The 18352-nt window shown below is 35.2% G+C and overlaps 1 protein-coding gene across 2 annotated transcripts in view; it reads left to right on the forward strand.

The window, feature by feature from the left end:
* The first annotated feature begins 6841 nt into the window (after positions 1 to 6841).
* LOC148949052 (erythroid differentiation-related factor 1) overlaps positions 6842 to 18352 on the forward strand; it is a 101445-nt gene continuing 89934 nt past the window's right edge. The window contains exon 1 of one of the 2 annotated variants that reach the window (XM_089093121.1): positions 6842 to 6936. Coding sequence is in view for 1 of the 2 variants with exons in the window: in XM_089093120.1 (XP_088949246.1) it covers positions 6965 to 6992 (28 nt within the window). In the remaining variant the exon portion in view is untranslated. Of the gene's footprint in view, positions 6993 to 18352 lie in introns of both variants that reach the window. The other variant, XM_089093120.1, reaches the window with a different exon arrangement.

An 18352-nucleotide genomic window follows, 5' to 3' on the forward strand; every position in this document is an offset into this window, starting at 1 on the left:
ATGTTCCCAGATCAAGTGAAAATGACAGAGGCAACTTAAAAATGAGCCATATAATAATAAAAAAGGTAAAGATGTATTAATACTGATCCGTTTCTGTGGATGCTTGAATTGCGCAGGCTTATCTTACTTTTGACAACATTTTGGGAGCAAATAAATGTCAACTGGGAGGGTAGCAAACTGGGAGGGGAGCAAACTGGGAGCATTAGAGGGAGTCCAGCAACACCCTCAAGACCATGTATTCTATGCAATACAGCCACAAGACCAAGAGTAAGACCATTTATACAGAAGATATATCCTTATATTGACACTAAACCTACCAATATATTGTGTAAGCCGATCAAATTATCATATATATTTCGATCATTAATATCTTTACAAGTGATCGGCACTCCAAATACGGAGTCACTAAAAATAGCCTGAGACATAACCTGCATACCTGGTAGACCTGGTCGAGTCATGACCTGTTTAAAACATAGCCCTTATGCCCTAAATACAGTTCAGCACAATCAGAACCAATATAAGGACAGATTTTCAATTTAATTTATATTTGTAAGATAATAGAATTCAGAAAGAGTACAGTTTGATTATACTCGGTTATTTGACAAGATATATGCTTGCAATAATGATTGCTATGTTTACACTATTAGAAGTTAATAGGGGAGTTGGTAACAACAGCAATGATGCAGAGACGAGAATGCAAAACATAGCAGTAGAAATTACAATGAAAATAGATGGATGTGATAAACAGAAAATTATGAAGACTCTTGTAATTTTGGAAAATGTCCATCCATCCTAGATGATGATTTTCTAGAGTTGTCTCTTCAAAGGAAAATATTTTCTCAAAGAATACTTAACGATATAATGAGAAGTGATTCTCCATCATCAGATTATGGTATGCAATTTTTACGACATGGGTCAAATACAATTACTGAATTTATTGATATATTACCTGAAAAAAAAAATTAGTAAAATAATTTGATAGTAGCCTAAGCCTTTCCGACTTAGAAATTTAAGAATCTATCCAAATGAGAACAATCAACAAATCGAAAAATTTAGAAGATCCTATTGAAACAGGTTTTGTGATGTCACACGATTAGTCCTCTCTCTCTCTCTCTCTCTCTCTCTCTCTCTCTCTCTCTCTCTCTCTCTCTCTTTCTTTCTCTCTCTCTCTCTCTCTCTCACTCTCCCTCCCTCTCACGAACATTATATTTGTCGTAGATCAGTTCCATTTTGGCTGTGAGAGAGTTAACACTGGAAAAAAATTCTATACATTGCCACTATGTGTGTACACAATGGGCAGCTGGTCATCATGTCATGTGAAAATTGTACAATTATTGACGAGTATGATAAAAGTGTAGATTACGCAATCCATTTAAATTGCATAGAGGATATGCAGTACAAATTAAAGATTGTAATTACTGTCTTGAAGAGATTTGTGACTCTGACCCTAGAGGACACCTATGCCCCAGTTTTCACTATGATAAATATGATCAGTGGAGGAATACCTATTCTGGTATGATTGGAAAGAACCCTAAACGAGAGTTTAGTTGATTTCTAAGTGACTGGTATCGTTGTGGTTTTAAAATGTATTAGGAGGAAGAATCAGGTCTACTATTCAACTGTTGGAGGAACAAGAGAATATGGTTTCTACGTCGTCGTTGTGGAGGCAATACCTACTATGATTGTAAACCTAGTGGTTTTTATTTGGCTGCTAAAGAATGTGATTCACCATTTGAAAACACTGGATGTGATATTGCTTCAAATAAGCAAATTGAAATACATAAATTTTACAATATGAATAAAAATAGTATCATTGACTATACAAAGAGATACAATAAGAGTGAAGTTACATTGTACTGTAGAAAATGTGACCCTGACTTTGCAATTCATCAAGATCAATATATATAGTGATTTCAAACGATCTACCCTCATTAGTTGTTTTCAACAATGGCCTATAAGTACAAGAAGAAATCTAAAGAGGAGAAAAAAGTCATTTTTATGCATATGTACATTTTTTATTAATAAACAAATTTATATAAATTTTTAGAACATTTTATTCGTAGGGCACTAAAATCAATATTATTCTGGAATGAAATTCATTCCACTGTGAAGTCATTCAGGCGAGGATTGTCTACGTAAATGTTGAGATCATCCTTGTAAGTATAGCCACGGCATCTGTAAACGAAATATAGTAGTGCCTGAAAAACATAGCTTTTAGTTGTTAAATCCCACACTCTCTTTTGGTTTTGAATAATAGTTTTCCCACTGCTTTCAGTAAAGTTGTTGATGTGTGGAGTGTAGAATGTATATAATAGGCCAAGAGGATCAAAAAGTTTTAAATTCTTGGATGTTTGAAAGATGCACAGACATTGACTTGTCTTTACACTCGATGGACTAATATTAATAATGATAATGGTATTGTTAACACTTTGAATTTGTTCAAGGAAGTACGATTGTACACAATAGGATTTGTATTTTGACATACATGGATCCATATTAAATACGCTGATTATTTGATTTGTGTTCATGGTGCGATGTCTAGTAGAACACTGCCTTTGGAAGTGATTTCCCAATAAGTTTCAAATTGATTAAAAGAGATCAATCCAATACTCTCAGCTAATTCTTCGGCAAATGTGCACTCTAAACGTACACTCCCCGTTCGTACATTACTCATTTCTTGGGTGCCCGACAATTCCAGTAAAATGATACCATGAGTTTTAGCAAACATTGTATCAGTTATACCATTTTCAAATAGTTGTGAATCTCGATTTAGGGATTGCATTGTCAACTCATAGAGTGTCCAATAGGATGTATCAAAGGGTAAATTTTAGAGTGTGATTCCATTTACTTTACATACAAGAGATGAAAGTTCAAACATTTCAAATTTATGTGGGAAACTTGTCCACAATCCTATTGCACAAGCATTTTTTACAAATACCAATGTCATGTCTCCTTTGGAAGTGATTTCCGAATAAATTTCAAATTGATTTGATGAGATTAATGCATCACTCTTAGCTAATGCTTTGGCAATTTTGCGCTCTAGACGTACACTCCCCGTTCCTACAATACTCATATCTTGAGTGCCAGACAAGTCCAGTGCAATCATACGAATGCCCCCAAGAGATGAAAGTGCAAACATTTCAAATTTATGTGGGCAACTTGTCCAAGATCCTATTGCATTAGCATTTTTTACAAATGCCAATACTAGTTTTGATGGAATTTCAACATTGAAAAATGAAGAGTCAGTGAAGGTACGTGGGCCCATGGCAATATGATGCTGTTTGTCTCTCCAACCTACCCAAGGCTGGATTTAAAGCTTTGACGCTTCTAGACCCAAGCGTTTTTGCCGCTCCTATTTTGCGAAATTTTCAAGGATATCTCCGAAAATTCGGGGAAATCCACAAAAATTTGGGAATAGTGGTAGCACTGACCAGAACGCAACTGATGAGCCAAAAGTATTGAAAATGACGTGATACTGAACTCTCAGCTGCCATTCTTGGGAGACATTTGACAGTTTATAAGTGGCCACTGAATTTTTGTGTTGTTTTACAATCAATTTTCTGTGAACAGGCAGCACGGCGGTGGAGCACACTTGGCACTTTGACGACAAATCACATCAGTCTAGTATTTTTTAAATACAAAATCACTCAATAATAATTTATTATGCCCCCTGGCATTGTACGCCCGTAGGGCCGGGCCTTGTAGGCTTATTTGTAAATCATGGCCTGAACACTCTTTTAACTCAATACATAATCAGGATAACTATTTCTGTGCAGTTTTATTACCTTATTGCCATATATCCACCAAAAATATAAGGTAAGAAAAATCTACTAATTCTTCTTTTCTTCAGTTATCAAAAATACTCAAGTCTGTAACAGTCAAAACTTGGCAAATTTCCACTGTTGTTGGCTCACAACTATTTTTATTCCCTGCTAGATTTTAATATTTAGCTTGACTTACGATTGTGTCTCTTAAATTCTTTTATACTCTTCAGCGTATAAAAAGTAATATTTTCGGAGTAAAATTTTCTGAACGTACCCGAGAAATTATACTAAGTTTCAGTGCAAACTGTCGAGCTAAACAAAGGCTTCATTTTATAAATATTCGGCTATACGCATAACACTAATTTTGAAATATTATAATATTGTATTAACTGGTTAAGGTTGCACTTAATATTTTTTTCTGTCTTGTCCTCGCGTCTTTTTTATATTCTTTGGGTAGGATCGAAGTGGTAATTAAGGGTAAAGGCTCTTATACGTACTTTATGAATCGAAAGAAGGGACGTAACGTTTAAAAGGCCAAAATCTTACTTATAAGAGCGATCGTTAAATGACGAATAAACAGTTAGATTCATGGTTGGCGGCAGACATGTTTAGTTTTTCAAAGTGGACTTTCTGTTTTGCTTCAGGGACGAAGGTTTTTATGTTCAGTAATAAAACGAATACATTCAGAAGGATATTGACTCTTTGGGTAGTTACAAACAAACAAAACTACTCAAGGGGGGCTTTGAATTTGACATAAGGGAAGGAGCTAAAAACAGAATTCGAGTCCTCATAAAAGGGCATACGCTATATATTTTTTGTACTTGTCCTCCGACAGACTCTTTGGCTGAAAAGCTGTGTTCTGTTTTATTGGAACGAGTATAATCGATTGACTAGTCTCCTTTATTTCCCACACGGCCGTACAAGAGCCCAACAAGGGTACTGTGACAGAAAAGACATGTTAAACTAATTTATTCTGGTGCAGCGTTCTTCTGACTTAGTAGCATTTGGAGAAACAAAAGTTACTTTCAGAAATCAATACCAGCTTTATTTAAAAGTAATGTACTCTTTGGTTTTATGTTTGGATTCGAGTTAAGCGGCGTTCACAAGCGTGTCTAGCTAGAATCCCATGTCTAGACACGTGTCTAGCCAGGATCCAATGTCTAGGCAACGACCGTTCACAAGTAAAATTCGGCGCTGAGCTAGACGCGTTAGACAAGGCGCTTGGCCAGACATTGAGTTCTAGACTCTAGAACTCAAAGTCTAGGATTTTCGATTGGAACCACTTAGAATGTATCAAGATCCGCTATTTTCATCATCTATCTTTACACTTTCAAACTGAACTTAAATTTTTGTTTTCTCATTAATTGTTTTTTTTCCTTTTAGGCAATTATGCAACCCCTGAAAAAATAATGATGCACGCTAATGTAGTTTTTTTGCTTATCTCATCCATTCGCTTGTGACAGTGAAAATAGTGATTGTAGTATTTGATATTTTTCCTGCGTAGGCTCTGTTGATTGGCTAGAAATGACACTTTGAGACTAAATTTGTAGTTTTAGCCAAGCACCGAATTTTACATGTGAACGGTCGTTGCCTAGACATTGGATCCTGGCTAGACACGTGTCTAGACATGGGATTGTAGCTAGACATGCTTGTGAACGCCGCTTTATGGAGCCTATAAACAATTTTTTTAAAGTTTGGTTTCAGATTCAAGAACAATCTCTGAAAAAAAAAAATCCTTACAAACTACTCGACTGATAAAATATCAAATGCCCAAATAAGGGTACCATTGAAACCATCGCTGTTCGCAGTTAGAATCTGTCTTTGGAAATGGAAGCATTGAGGAAATGTGACAGACATGCACAATGAAAGGACATTTCCTCCACAATATAGTCTATTGTGGAGTACACAATGCTATACTCCACCTAGTCTATGAAGAGCTGAAAGGTTGAAAAATATAAATTATGGAGTTGTTATTTCTGCTTCAACCTATCTTTTGTGTAAAAACACCACCCCGATAATGTTTTTGACAAAGACAAAGCACCAATATTAAATAGAAATTATTACTACATTTTTTCTTGTGCAGTAGCGGTGAGTCTTCAACCTAATATATTTGAAACGTTTTCTTATGAATCGTGGCAGTAGGTTGTAATTGAAAAATTATATGATCAAATCAATTTATTGTTTTTATTTATTTTTGTCGTTGATTTCAGGGGTTCTGAAGGACATTTTATGATTTTCGGTGCTCGTTAGAGGTAATAAAGACTGACCAACAATTGTCCAAATAATTATGTTTTCAATAAAAGAGATCGGAGATCCCTCTCTTTTGCAGGGTAATTTCTATTTGACTTTAAATTTTAATTTTAAAAAATCTTTCACCTGAAATACTCATTCTGATTCATTCATTCAAAAATGCTGTTAAATTCATATTCTGTTAAAAATAAGGTAAATTTTTCGCAGTTCATATTATTGACTTACGAATAAAATAAAAATGCCACGTGATGCCTTTTTTATGCTTTTTCCAAATATGTCGGAAATGATTTTTATCCCCACCCCTATATATACCAATTCAGGGTATATATTTGCACATTAGGCGGTGGGGGTAAATTTTAAACTTGCCTCTCATTTACATCATAAAAAAATTTAGTCATCCCCCCCCCCCCCGAATGGGCAAAAAAAAAACCTGAATCGGGTTATAAAGGGGTGGGGGTAATCTATCGGAAATCTATTTACGACAAAAAATGATTATTATATTCGGAAAGAGCATAAAAAAAGGTATCGAGCGGTATGTTTACTTTATTATATGAACTGCGAAAATTTACAAAAAATAATGTCACTAATAAACATGTTAGCCAGGTTACAAATTTTTATAAGCAGGTAGGCTGCATTATCACAAAATGATTTTTTTTGTTCATCTCCACTTGAAAACTTCCCTTTCCAGCACAACTTGCATTGAGACTTTTTCGATTTTGTTTAAGTACTTTGGATAATTTGGCTCATTGGGATTCTCTATAACTCTCTGTAATTATGGGAAAACAGTTTAGGGATTTAATTTTATTTAAGCAGTAAATTCAACTGTAAAAAATCTGGAAAATTCGAAACCCATATATGGCTCGTTTATTCCATAATTCATTTCAAGGCCAGATTCAAAGGACAGGCATATGATTACGGATATGTAATTTTTCTGAACAAGATTATAGCCTATGCTTATCAAACTTAGCTTATATCTAGGTTAGGAGTAAAACTTGATAGGCCAAATGATTGAACTTGATTTAGCTAGGTTTACTAGCTAAATTTACCTAGATTTACTAGCTAAATTTAGCTTGATTTACCTAGTCTATATTTACTGTATGTAGCTTAATATTTTGTACAGGGTAAGAGTAACAGTTCCCATCTTTCAATTTAAAAAGAGTAGGCTATTATCATTTACAAAACCTAAATTAAATAGCCTACTAGGTTAGCCTAGACTTAGGCTATTTGTTTTTGTCCTATTAGAATTGTATCCTCAATCTAAATGTAACATACATTTGCATCACAAATAAACTTTAGTCCCATGTTGGCCATGTGGTGGATGTCCCAGAGCAATGTGTAAAATTGCAAAATAGTGGCTCTCTAAGAGAAGATATGCTATATCAAAAGAGAAGCAGGTAAAATTCTACTTTAGCTACTTTTGGCTATCTTGGGAAGGGGTTAGGTTAGGAAAATGAGACTTTCAGGGATGGGTTTACAGGCTAAAGTATGTCCCAGGAAGGTATTTTGAAGTGCCTACCTCCACCCCTTCTCCCTCTAGAGGGTCATGAAATTTGCCTACATGACAGGTCTATAGGCCATTGAAATTTTTACAAAACAACATTTTAACTTAATTTTCAATTATCAGTTTCTTTTTCTCTGTCTTTAGCTGTGAAAATGCAATTTCAGTTATTTGAGAAGAATTTTAAGACATATAAATAGTCCTAGTTTACTTCCAAAAATTAGTAAATGTATTTGCATATCTTTAAAACCTTATAAATTGGAATTGATCAAAGTTGTGAAGCTGAAAACAATTTTGCTGAACTTCATTTAAGCAGAAGATCTATTTTGCAAGGTTACACTTCTATAACACACAAATTTTTAAAGGTCATCAAAGGTCAGGATCCTCTTGAGGGAGAAGGAGTGGAGGTAGGTATTTCAAGATACCTTCCCAGAATATACTTTAGCATTTAGACCCATCCATGAAAGTTTCATTTTCTTAACCTAACCCCTTTCCAAGATAGTCAAAAGTAGCTAAAGTAGAATTTTACCGAGAAGCATTTTTAGATTGCTAATTTATGCTCATTTTAAAGGTTTTTGTGGCACTTTTGACAGTTCATCCTAGCCCCCTCCCTCCACTGGTTTCATATAGCCCTATGTTATATAAAAAATGATGAAATTCTGACTCTATATTTGGCTATGCAGCAAGTATCAATGAATCATATTTCCTCATAATTTACCACTTTTATCCATGCTTTTTCATCAGTTTTCATCAATAAAATATTTTCCAGAATTCTGAATTGAATAAATAAAATGGTGTGATTTGTTTGGTGTTCTTGAAATGCTTTTTGTGAATTTCAGTGCAGCAATATTATGGTTTATATATTGACAAGAATGACATCAACATTAAGAAAGTCAACAGTTGAAGAAAGGTAGGAAAGTAAACAATTTTCTTAATTTGATCTATTTACTTTTACATTTTACTAATATATTACATTGGCAATTCTTTTGAATATTATTCTTGTCAACACAGAAACAATTTTATGCTGTGTTTAATTTTATGAACACATCAAGAATATGCCATCTTATTTGCTCAGTTTTAAATTCTGCAAAGGTACTTGTCTATTATATACTTGTCTAGGTACTTGTCTATTATATAAAACATACTCAAGAAGTGAAGTTTGGTGACAATAAAATATGATGAAAATTGAATACTTCATTAGCAAAATTGTGAAGATCATTTGTGAATTATTAAATTGAGAGCTTTGGTGTCAGCTGACTGTCTGAAAGGCAAAGAAAAATGCATTATTAATGCAATTTTTGACCTAGTTCATTTTAATTCATTATGAATGCAATTCTTGAGGACACTGGTTAGTTTTCTTTGACTAGTGATAGAGTATAGTGTCTCACCATGGATGTTCAAATTAAGATTTGGGATTTGCCAATGACAAAAGAAGAGGTAATTATGTTTTTCCAGGATAAGGGGTTGTTGCCCAAAACAAAACACTGTCTATGGACACACAATGACTTTGTACACTACAAGAAGCAACATTTTTGGAAGTGTAACACTAGGCCATGGTTGAAAACCATCAATTTACATGTCAATATGTGGTTTTCTAAAAGTAAAATACCATTTGTTGCTTTAGTTCATTTCATTTATTTATGGGTTTGTTCTGGGAGCATATTTCCAAGTTGTAGTTTTCACAATTTTGCTAATAAAGTATTCTATTTCCATCATTTTTTTTTCATTAGCATTAACTAAAATTCATTTCTCAAGTGTGTTTTATATAATAGACAAGTACCAGGATATATTAACTAGAAATGATTCAAGAAAATAGGAAAAAAAGAAAAATTATTAGTTGATATTTGCTGTAGATTATCCTATAAAGTAACAATTTCACATTTTTTTTTATCTTATTACTATATTTAGCATTGCACGATCTAGTCTATCATTTGGGGGAGGGGGGTGTAAGAAAGTGTCAAAACCCTTAAAATAAGCACAAATTTGACAATCTTTTTTGTATGGCATGTCTCCTCCTGGAGAGCTGCTATTCTGAAATTTTAACATAGCAATATACCATGTTTTTTTGGTTGTAACCTACAGAATAAAATAACCAGTTGAAGAAAGTAAAATTTTGATGGAGAAGCTTACTGATTGTCTTGGTGATTAAATTGCTAGTCTTATTGTGCCTTTAAATAAATTAAAAATATATGAACAGATTATTCAGGTAGCTAAGAAACAAACTTACCACTAGAGTCAGAATTGCATCCTGAATCCTAATTTAACATTCATTTGCATCAGAAATGAACTTAACCCCCATCCCTATTTATACCAATTCAGGGTATATTTTTTGACATTAGGGGGGGGGGTGGTAGGGGTAAAGTTCATTTCTGATGCAAGTGAATGTTAAATTTGGATTCCAGATGCAATTTCTGACTATAGAGGTAAGTTTGAACTTTATCCCCCCCCCCCTAATGTGCAAATATATAACCGGAATTGGGATATATAGGGGTGGGGATAGAATTCATTTCCAATGCAAATGAATTTTAAATTTGGATTCAGGATGCAGTTCTGACTATAAAGGTAAGTTTGTTTCTTAGCTATCTCAATAATCTGTTAGTATAAATATTTACCCAATTTCTTAGATGTTCTATACAATGATGTTACTGTACTGTAAAAGTCATGAAATATTGCCCTAGAAAAATGCATTACTGCTGTCTCCTAGCTCTGTAGTCTATATTGAAATTTTACAATAGTTAGAAGATGGTGATGATTTTTTAGTTGTCTGTTGTGTGATTGTTTGGCTAAATAAATTGCTGTCTTTATTGTGCCTTTGAATAGTAAATTTTCTTAGTTGTGTTAAGTTTCAGCAATATTGTTATTTTCATTCCAGTTTCTTTTATCATTGAGACATACTTTTATGTCAATTACAAGTAAATGACATACTTTTTAGTGTTTAATTTTTTTCCTAGTGAAATATTACTGCTATTAACTTTTCTTTGAGGTGTATAGGTCTGCATTTTTAATTCAGTTTAAAGGACCTTTCCACAAATTCTTGATTTTGCTGCTGTTTTGCAGAAGAAACCTAGATATTTTTGCAATTAAGATAGGAAGTACTCAGGGAATTGGGACTTCACTCTGCTCTTAATCTGTATTATTTTTTGTGATGATTATTTATTAAGCCAACCAACCTGCAACAAAACACATAATAAAGCAAGCACATAATGCTACATCTCCTTTCTTTCACAGGTAATAAAGCTGTGACACACTAACAATAAAAAAAAACATTAACAATATAATTTAAATGTTTGTTTTCTTCCTTGGTTTAACCACTCTGCCAGTTTTTGTCCTTTAGGGAACCATCTCCATTTCTGTTATTACTGTCTGTTCAGGAAGTGGGTGTTGGAGCTCTTGGGGTTCTTTAAGGACTGTCTTGGAAATTTTGCCCAGTACTATAGATTTTGGGACAGCACTTTTTAGAGAAGACGGTAGGGTCCAAGATGGGTGAACTTCTGGTAGCAGCTCCACATCACCTGTGATTGCTGAAGACTGTTGGGAATAGTCTCCAGTACAGGACCATGGTTTCAAATGGGCCTGATTCCTGTGATAAAATCTACCATTTTCAGCCTGGATAAGATATGATGTTGGGGCCATACAAGACATTACTGCACTTTTTGTTGAATGTGCAGCTTCCTTTGATAGCTTGACCCAGATGGGTTGGTTGTGTTTCAACTTCATTAGGTTCTTAGAAGCCTTGTCATAGTTCTGCTTCTGTGTTTGTTGTTGTCTAGCTCTGGCTGTGCAGAACTTTGTGTTTGGAATAGTCTTTGACTTCAATTGCTGCTGAGTGCAGGGAAAGAAGGACCTTAAGCTTCTACTCATAAGGAGCTATGCAGGGCATGCAACTCCATCTATAGAGTATTCCAATAGACCAAGGTAGGGGTCTGTGTTGAACTCTGTTGCTTTTAACATGATCCTGCTGGCTATATCCACAGCCTTTTCAGCATGGCCATTGGACTGTGGGAAATTTGGACTTGAAGTCAGATGATGGATATCCCATTTCTTTTCTATATGGCTTCTGCATAGCAGTTTTGATAATATGGCCTCTAATGGATTATGATCTGTATGTGCAACAATTATCCTCCCATAAACAAATTGGTGGACATTTCTACAGCCATAGAGAATGGCACAAAGCTCCTTCTCAATCTGGGAAATAATTCTGTTGTGTCAGTGTTAGAGCTCTTGATTCAAAAGCAACAATTTTCACACCAACACTTAATTCTGCTCCAACACTGTGCTTGGAAGCATTAGTTTTCAGCTCAACAGATTTTGCCTTTGTGTCAATAGTTGCTAGGCTACTACAAATCAAAGTTTTGATCTTATCCATTGCTGCTGTGTGCTCTTTGGTCCACTCAAAGACATTTTGTTTTCCTAACTCCCTGAGTTGAAAGTTTAAGAATGACTAGTTTGGAATGTATTTTGACAGAAAGTTGGTCATTCCAAGGAATGAGGCCAGTTTGTCTTTATTTGCTGGCTGTGGCATCTCACTTATGGCTCCAACTTTGGAAGGGTCTGTTTTCTAAGCCACCTGCAGTAACCAAATGTCCAAAGTATGCTATGCTTGTAGATGCAAATATGCATTTTTCCAGATTAAATGTGACCCCAACTTCTCCTGCCTTCTGTAGAACTTCCTTCAAATTACCATCATGTTCTTCATTCTTCATGCCAACACCTTTCAATTCACCAAATGTCTCTTCCATCTTTTGCTGGAATTTATCCTGTGCATATTATACCAAATGGCAATATCCAAATATTACATCAGGTTTTGATAGGCTTACTAATTGTTGCCATGAGTTTTGGCTGCAATATCTTTGAAACTTGGCATTAGGTAGTAGGGCCTTTGAATTGATTTGTTAAGCTGTCTAGGGTCCAAACATAAATGTAATGATCCATCTGACTTCCACTGCTACAATTGAATTAATGCACTCAGTTGGAACTACCACTTTTTCAATGAGGTCTAAGCTTTCCAGGTGTTCAAGTTTGCTTTTAACCGTGTCATGTAAGGGAAAAGAGATTCTGCACACAGGATTCAAAGAAGGAATTGCATTTGCCTTAAAATGGATTTCTACTTTACCTGGGAATTTTACCTATCCGAGTAAATACATCACCAAATTCTTTGCCAATTTGGTTCTCCTGATAGCTCTTCTTGGCAGATAAGGCTGAGATAGATCTGGCAACTTTCACAAGATCTATTTCTAAACATGCTTGGTACCCTTGTATTGGGTTTGATTGTGTATCTACTACAAAGAAGCTGTACTTTTTGTGGCATTTCCATCCTGTCTACAATTTAGAGAGCAGACTGCAGCAATTGGAATAAACGTTCCTCCATAAGCTACAAGGATCTGGTTCATCTTGTTCAGTTGTGGTCTGGGTTTAAGCCTCTTGTAGACAAACTTCGGTATGACATTCACTTCAGCTCCTGTGTTGATTTTGAATTGAGTGTTCATGCTAAATTGTTCAGTTTGATGGCCATAGTTAGTTGGCTTGATTTCTCAGCTATAGCTCCAATAGATAGTGCATCAATATAAACTTCTTGTTCTTGGTTTCCATCAGTTGCTTCTATATCAATAGTGTCTATAGGTTTGCTATGCCAGACACAAGTAAAGTGATTTGTCTTTCCAAACTTGGAGCAAGATTTGCCTCTGGCTTGACATTTGTGGCTTTGATCCTATATCCCACCGCAGAAGTAACAGTTCTTACAGCTCTTGTTCTTGTTGTAACAGTTCTTGTTGTAGGTTGGTCAAGCTTCCTTTGTTTCCTTACAAAATCTATTTCCTGTTTTATAGTTTGTTTGTTTATTGTTGTATGACAACTTATGACATGAACATGAGTTGTTCTTGAGTTGTCTCAAAAGCTCTTGCAATTGCCACTGCCCTGTGAAGAGTAAGGGTTCCACCTTGAGATAATAGTTCTTCTCTAATTCTCTGTAGTTTCAGCCCACATATTAATCTGTCTCTCACCATTTCTTTCTCAAATGCACTTGCAATTTCACAGTCTTTGACCAGCACATTGAGGGCTGTAATATAATGTACAATTGACTCATGCTCCAACTGGTTGCACTTATGGAATTTGTAACAAATAAATATAGGATTACTTATAGGAGCTATGTGCTCTCTTGAAGAAACTTGAAGATACACATCAAGTTTGTCTGTTTTGTTTTGAAGTGAATGTCCAAGTACTAAAGATATCTTGTTCTTTTTCTCCTAACCAAAAAGGAGGTATGTGCATTGTTGTTTGGCATTCTTCCTGCTCAATGGTCTGCTGAATATGAGATTTGCATGCTGTTCAAACTTCATGCATGCTTGTAGACTGGCTGATTCCCAATTGAATGTGGGGCATGGCAGTGGATTGTCCATTTCTGACTTCTGACACCATGTATTATATTTGTGATGATTATTTATTAAGCCAACCCACCTGCAACAACAACACATAATAAAGCAGGCAGTAATAACAAAGCAAGCACTACATAAGCAAGTGCAAGCACAAAACACTACAAAATCCAAGGTCATTTGGAATTCGACTGTTGACTACTAATCAATGCTCTTTTTAACACTGATTCTAATATAGCCTACTAATTGCTACCTTTGTAAATGCTCCCAAGGGCCAAATGCTCATACAGGTAAAAAATATAAATATGACAATGAAAATAAACAAATAAGTACTTATTTATACAAAACAATAATAAAAAACTAAATATTTCGGCTTGAGATCTGGAAGCCTCTATGAACAGGAAAAAATAAAAGAAGAAACTGAAACCTGAACAGATAGCTTAAGCATAAGAAAAATATGCAAATACTGTCTATAAACAGAATGAAAAGCAAAAAAGAACTCACATACAGGGTCGTTACTAGCCAAAATGTTGGGGGGGGGGGCAAGAGATTTTGCCAACTGGGTGGTCATTTTTACTGACTGTTTTTGTAAAAAATTAGCATAATTTCCGTTTCGAATACAATATTTAAAATCACTACACCAGTCAGTAAAACTGCTGCTTTACCAACTAAGATTCAGATTTTGGTATGTATCATGTCACTATTTTAATGCTATTTATTTAAACAAATGGAAAGTTGTGGCACCATCTGTAAATCACGGCAGGAGTTGGTAAAACTGTTGTGTTTACCAACCAAGTTCAAAATTTCTGTAGATGACATGTCAGTATTTTGTGGCCTTTATTGAACCAAACAAAGGATTCCACCAACTTTTTTTTTACCGAGTGATCAAAATACTGGGGGGGAGGCGTCCCCGCCTCCCCTATACGTAACGGCCCTGCTCACATATGAACAAAATTCCAATATGCATAATTAAAAACATTATGCAACAATGCAAAGATGTCTGCAATCTTGTATATCAGTTATTGGTCTGTCCAAGCAGTCCAAAAAAGGTACTTCAGAAACACAATTCAAAAGGCAAATTAATTGTTATTTCAACATTAGGATCTAGTAAAGTAGGAGCAGTCTTTTTATCTAAAATTCTTATGTATACCCTAGGTTGAAATAATTAAAATCAAATACAGGGCAAGAAACTATTATGTTTGGAAAATGGAATGAACCTTTTGCATTGCTAACCCTGCAATAGATTCAAAAGCCACACAAAATAATCCTAGATCTTATCCCATAAATTTCAAACAGGTTTGAACACTTGTGCAAAAGTTAATGAAGAGGCTCTGAAAACCCTAATTGGTCCTAGATACATGGCCTATATTCAAGTCAATCACATAAAAAAAAACTACTTACCTTTTTACTGAAAAGTTGGCTATGGGTCTACATTGTGCCTCCAATCATGCAGATTGAGAGTCATTTCATGTTTCCAATTTAAGTAAGGTTCTGCCTCTGTACCTTTCTGATCGAAAAAATGGAAACGAAGAGGGGGGGAGGACTGAATTTAACTTGAACTTAGCTTGTTTTTACAGTAAATGTAATTTTTCAAGACTTGAAACATGCCAGAACTGGGCTTTTCTTTAGCATTGAATCAGGCTCTTGCTCATTTTTCTGCCACGTCAGTCTGTAGCTTGGATGCAGCTTCGTTTTACAGTGAGTGAAGACTTGACTTGTGTTTGTATCACGTTACTGAAGTACCACAGCTTATGTTGACTCAGTTAAGAAATAGTTGAAACAGGACTTGAGGTGATTTTTCAACTAAGTTAGGACTCAGCTCAAATTTGCTATAAGTCAAGTCATGGTTCATTTTTGTACATAGTCAGGACTTAAACCTTTTGCATTGAATTCAGACTTAACTTATTTTAGTACTGCATCACCAAAATTCCACAGCTTGGACGTAGCTTGTTTTTGACTGGTTTCTGCAGCATATCACACAAACTCTGAAAATTGGCCTTAGATTGTTTGTACACAAAATCAGGAATTAGGTTATTTCTGTACCAACTTTGGTATTTATCCATGTTTGCACTGAATTAAGAATTACCTCTTGGCTGATTCAGGGTTAAAGTGTTTTTTTTTGCATGGAGGCCAGAATTGGCTCATTTTTGCAATGATTCAGAATTTTCTTATCTTTGTACCAGGTCAGTACTTAGTGCATTTTTGCACTACTATTTTTATTTGAAGCCATTTGGTAGCCTAGATTTGTGTTATTTTTGCACTTTGGTTGAGACTAAGCTCATTTTGGATCATTTCACTGAAGTTTCATGGGTAGAATTCAGCCCTGTTACACCTAACCAGGATTTTGTTATTGCACCAAGATTGAAAATGCTTGCATGATCCCTTAGAAAGTGGAGCATGACTGATAACCTTTTTCTGGAAAACTGTGTGGTTTAGAAGGAGGATGGTTGAAGGGGTCAGAGCCCTTATTTTTACCTCCAATCATGCAAACAAAAATTCCTATTTTGATTTAGGTTATGATGAAATGCAATGTGCTCATCTCTTCTAGTAAAATGTATCCATTAAAATTGGACCAATTGCATGATTTAATGCCCTTGAACCACTGTATAAAGATGATATAACAGTAGGTTAACCGCAGATGATTTCTGGCACTTCATTATTGGTGCTTACAAACAGCTCCTCCCACTTACTCTTTCATTAGCGGGTTAGCAATGTTAGTATGTGTTTATCAGTCACTGAAAAATGGCTCAAAATTGTATTATTCGTAATTGCGAAAGCAGAAAGAAACTTGGTGAGCTGGCAAAGTGGTTTGCAACTGTCCCATCTCACAGGTATGACTTAATTTATATACAAATTATGACTTAATCTATTGTTTATATACAGTGGACTTAAATGATTGGCCTATGTAGGATTTCTAAAAAGGAGGGCGGGGGGTTAATGAAATTTGTGAAAATAAGGAAATTTCCAGTTCTAATCAATACTGCAACAGGGAAATAACCGAAATTTCATAGTGGAGAGGGATCCACGAAGTGGCGGGAGCATTTGAAATTTGCCACAAAGTTGTTTACCACAAAGGGGTAACCTAGCAGTTTTAGCACAGATTATCTATTAGGTTTGACGATAGTCTGTGGTATTAAATAGTAATATTGTGCCATAGAGCATCAAAACTTTTTCTTATTATTATTTTTTTTTATTGGTAAGGAAAATTTTCCCTTTAATTTCCTTTTATTTTATTTTCCTTTTAATTTCCTTTAATTTTCATTTAATTTTTCCTCGTTTATGCTTTTCTTCTTCCAATTCACAGCAGGCTTTTTTTTTTTTTAGACACATAAATGTCTTCTTCTTCTTCTTCAATTATAGGCTTCGGATGAATCCATTTAACCTTTTTCGTATTGTCTGATTATGTCAGGGGTGTCCTGGGAAATCAAATATAGAAATTAGACTATTATTATTCAATAATAGAATTTATACATCATTGATGAAATCACCTATATTTAGGCAGTTAAAGACAGCTTTGAACAATTCTGCATCATCAGTTGGAGTGTCTCCTTTGTGTTAGTTGGTCAATATTAGGGGTTAGCTTAAGGCGCTTGAATATAGCAGATAAAGTTAGCCATTCTTTTTTATGGTTGAGAGTTGCCACAGGGCAATCAAAAAGAACATGGTTGATGGCCTCATCATAGGTTTGACATAGGCGGCAAAGAGGGCTCATTACTGTTGGAATGGTTGTGTTTTGATAGTGATAAGTTTGGCTGTTAAGGCCGGTAGCATTTGATCATATTCTGTGGTACATCTTTGAGTCTTTCCGGGATGTAAATGGAGAAAGGTTGGGTGGACATTGGTTTGCTAGATAAACTTTTAGGCGCCAATGGTTTACATCTCTTACTGGGATAGGTCTTCCAGAAATTGTTTCTAACTGAAGGGTAGATTTAGCTATTTCATCTGCCTTCTGGTTCCCTTTAATACCCATATGACTTGGGATGTACTGGAATTTTGTGGATATACCTTGTTTAAGTAGTTGGTTCAATAATACAAGAGTGGTCGAGGTATCATTGTCTGGGTAGTCTGAATGTTCTGGTGATATTGAGGCAAGGGCTGATTTTGAGTCTGAATAAATTATAAGAGGGGTGTTTCTTGGGGGGTTTGGCATCTTTATAATGGTTTCCAATGCAATGTTGATGGCAGCTATTTCAGCTGTCATGATACATCATTTTGGAGCCTTTCTACAGCTGCTATACCTAAAGATGGGAAGTGGACTCCACAAGCAGTCCTGGATTCTGTTTTTGAGCCATCCACAAAAATTGGGAGGTGGTAGATATATCTCCGAGACTCAAATTCAGGGAACATTGATTTTACATAGGAAAGGGAAAGATCTGTTTTAATAGCTGGCGCAAACAAAAGGTTCACTTCTGGGTAGTGATTAGCCCAGGAAGGTATCCAGGGGTATATTTGAAATAAAGAAGATGAAGGCA

The sequence above is a fragment of the Artemia sp. Qi Xiang Cuo genome, chromosome 8 (assembly GCF_049724085.1).
Source record: "Artemia sp. Qi Xiang Cuo chromosome 8, ASM4972408v1, whole genome shotgun sequence".
Classification (NCBI taxonomy): domain Eukaryota; kingdom Metazoa; phylum Arthropoda; class Branchiopoda; order Anostraca; family Artemiidae; genus Artemia; species Artemia sp. Qi Xiang Cuo.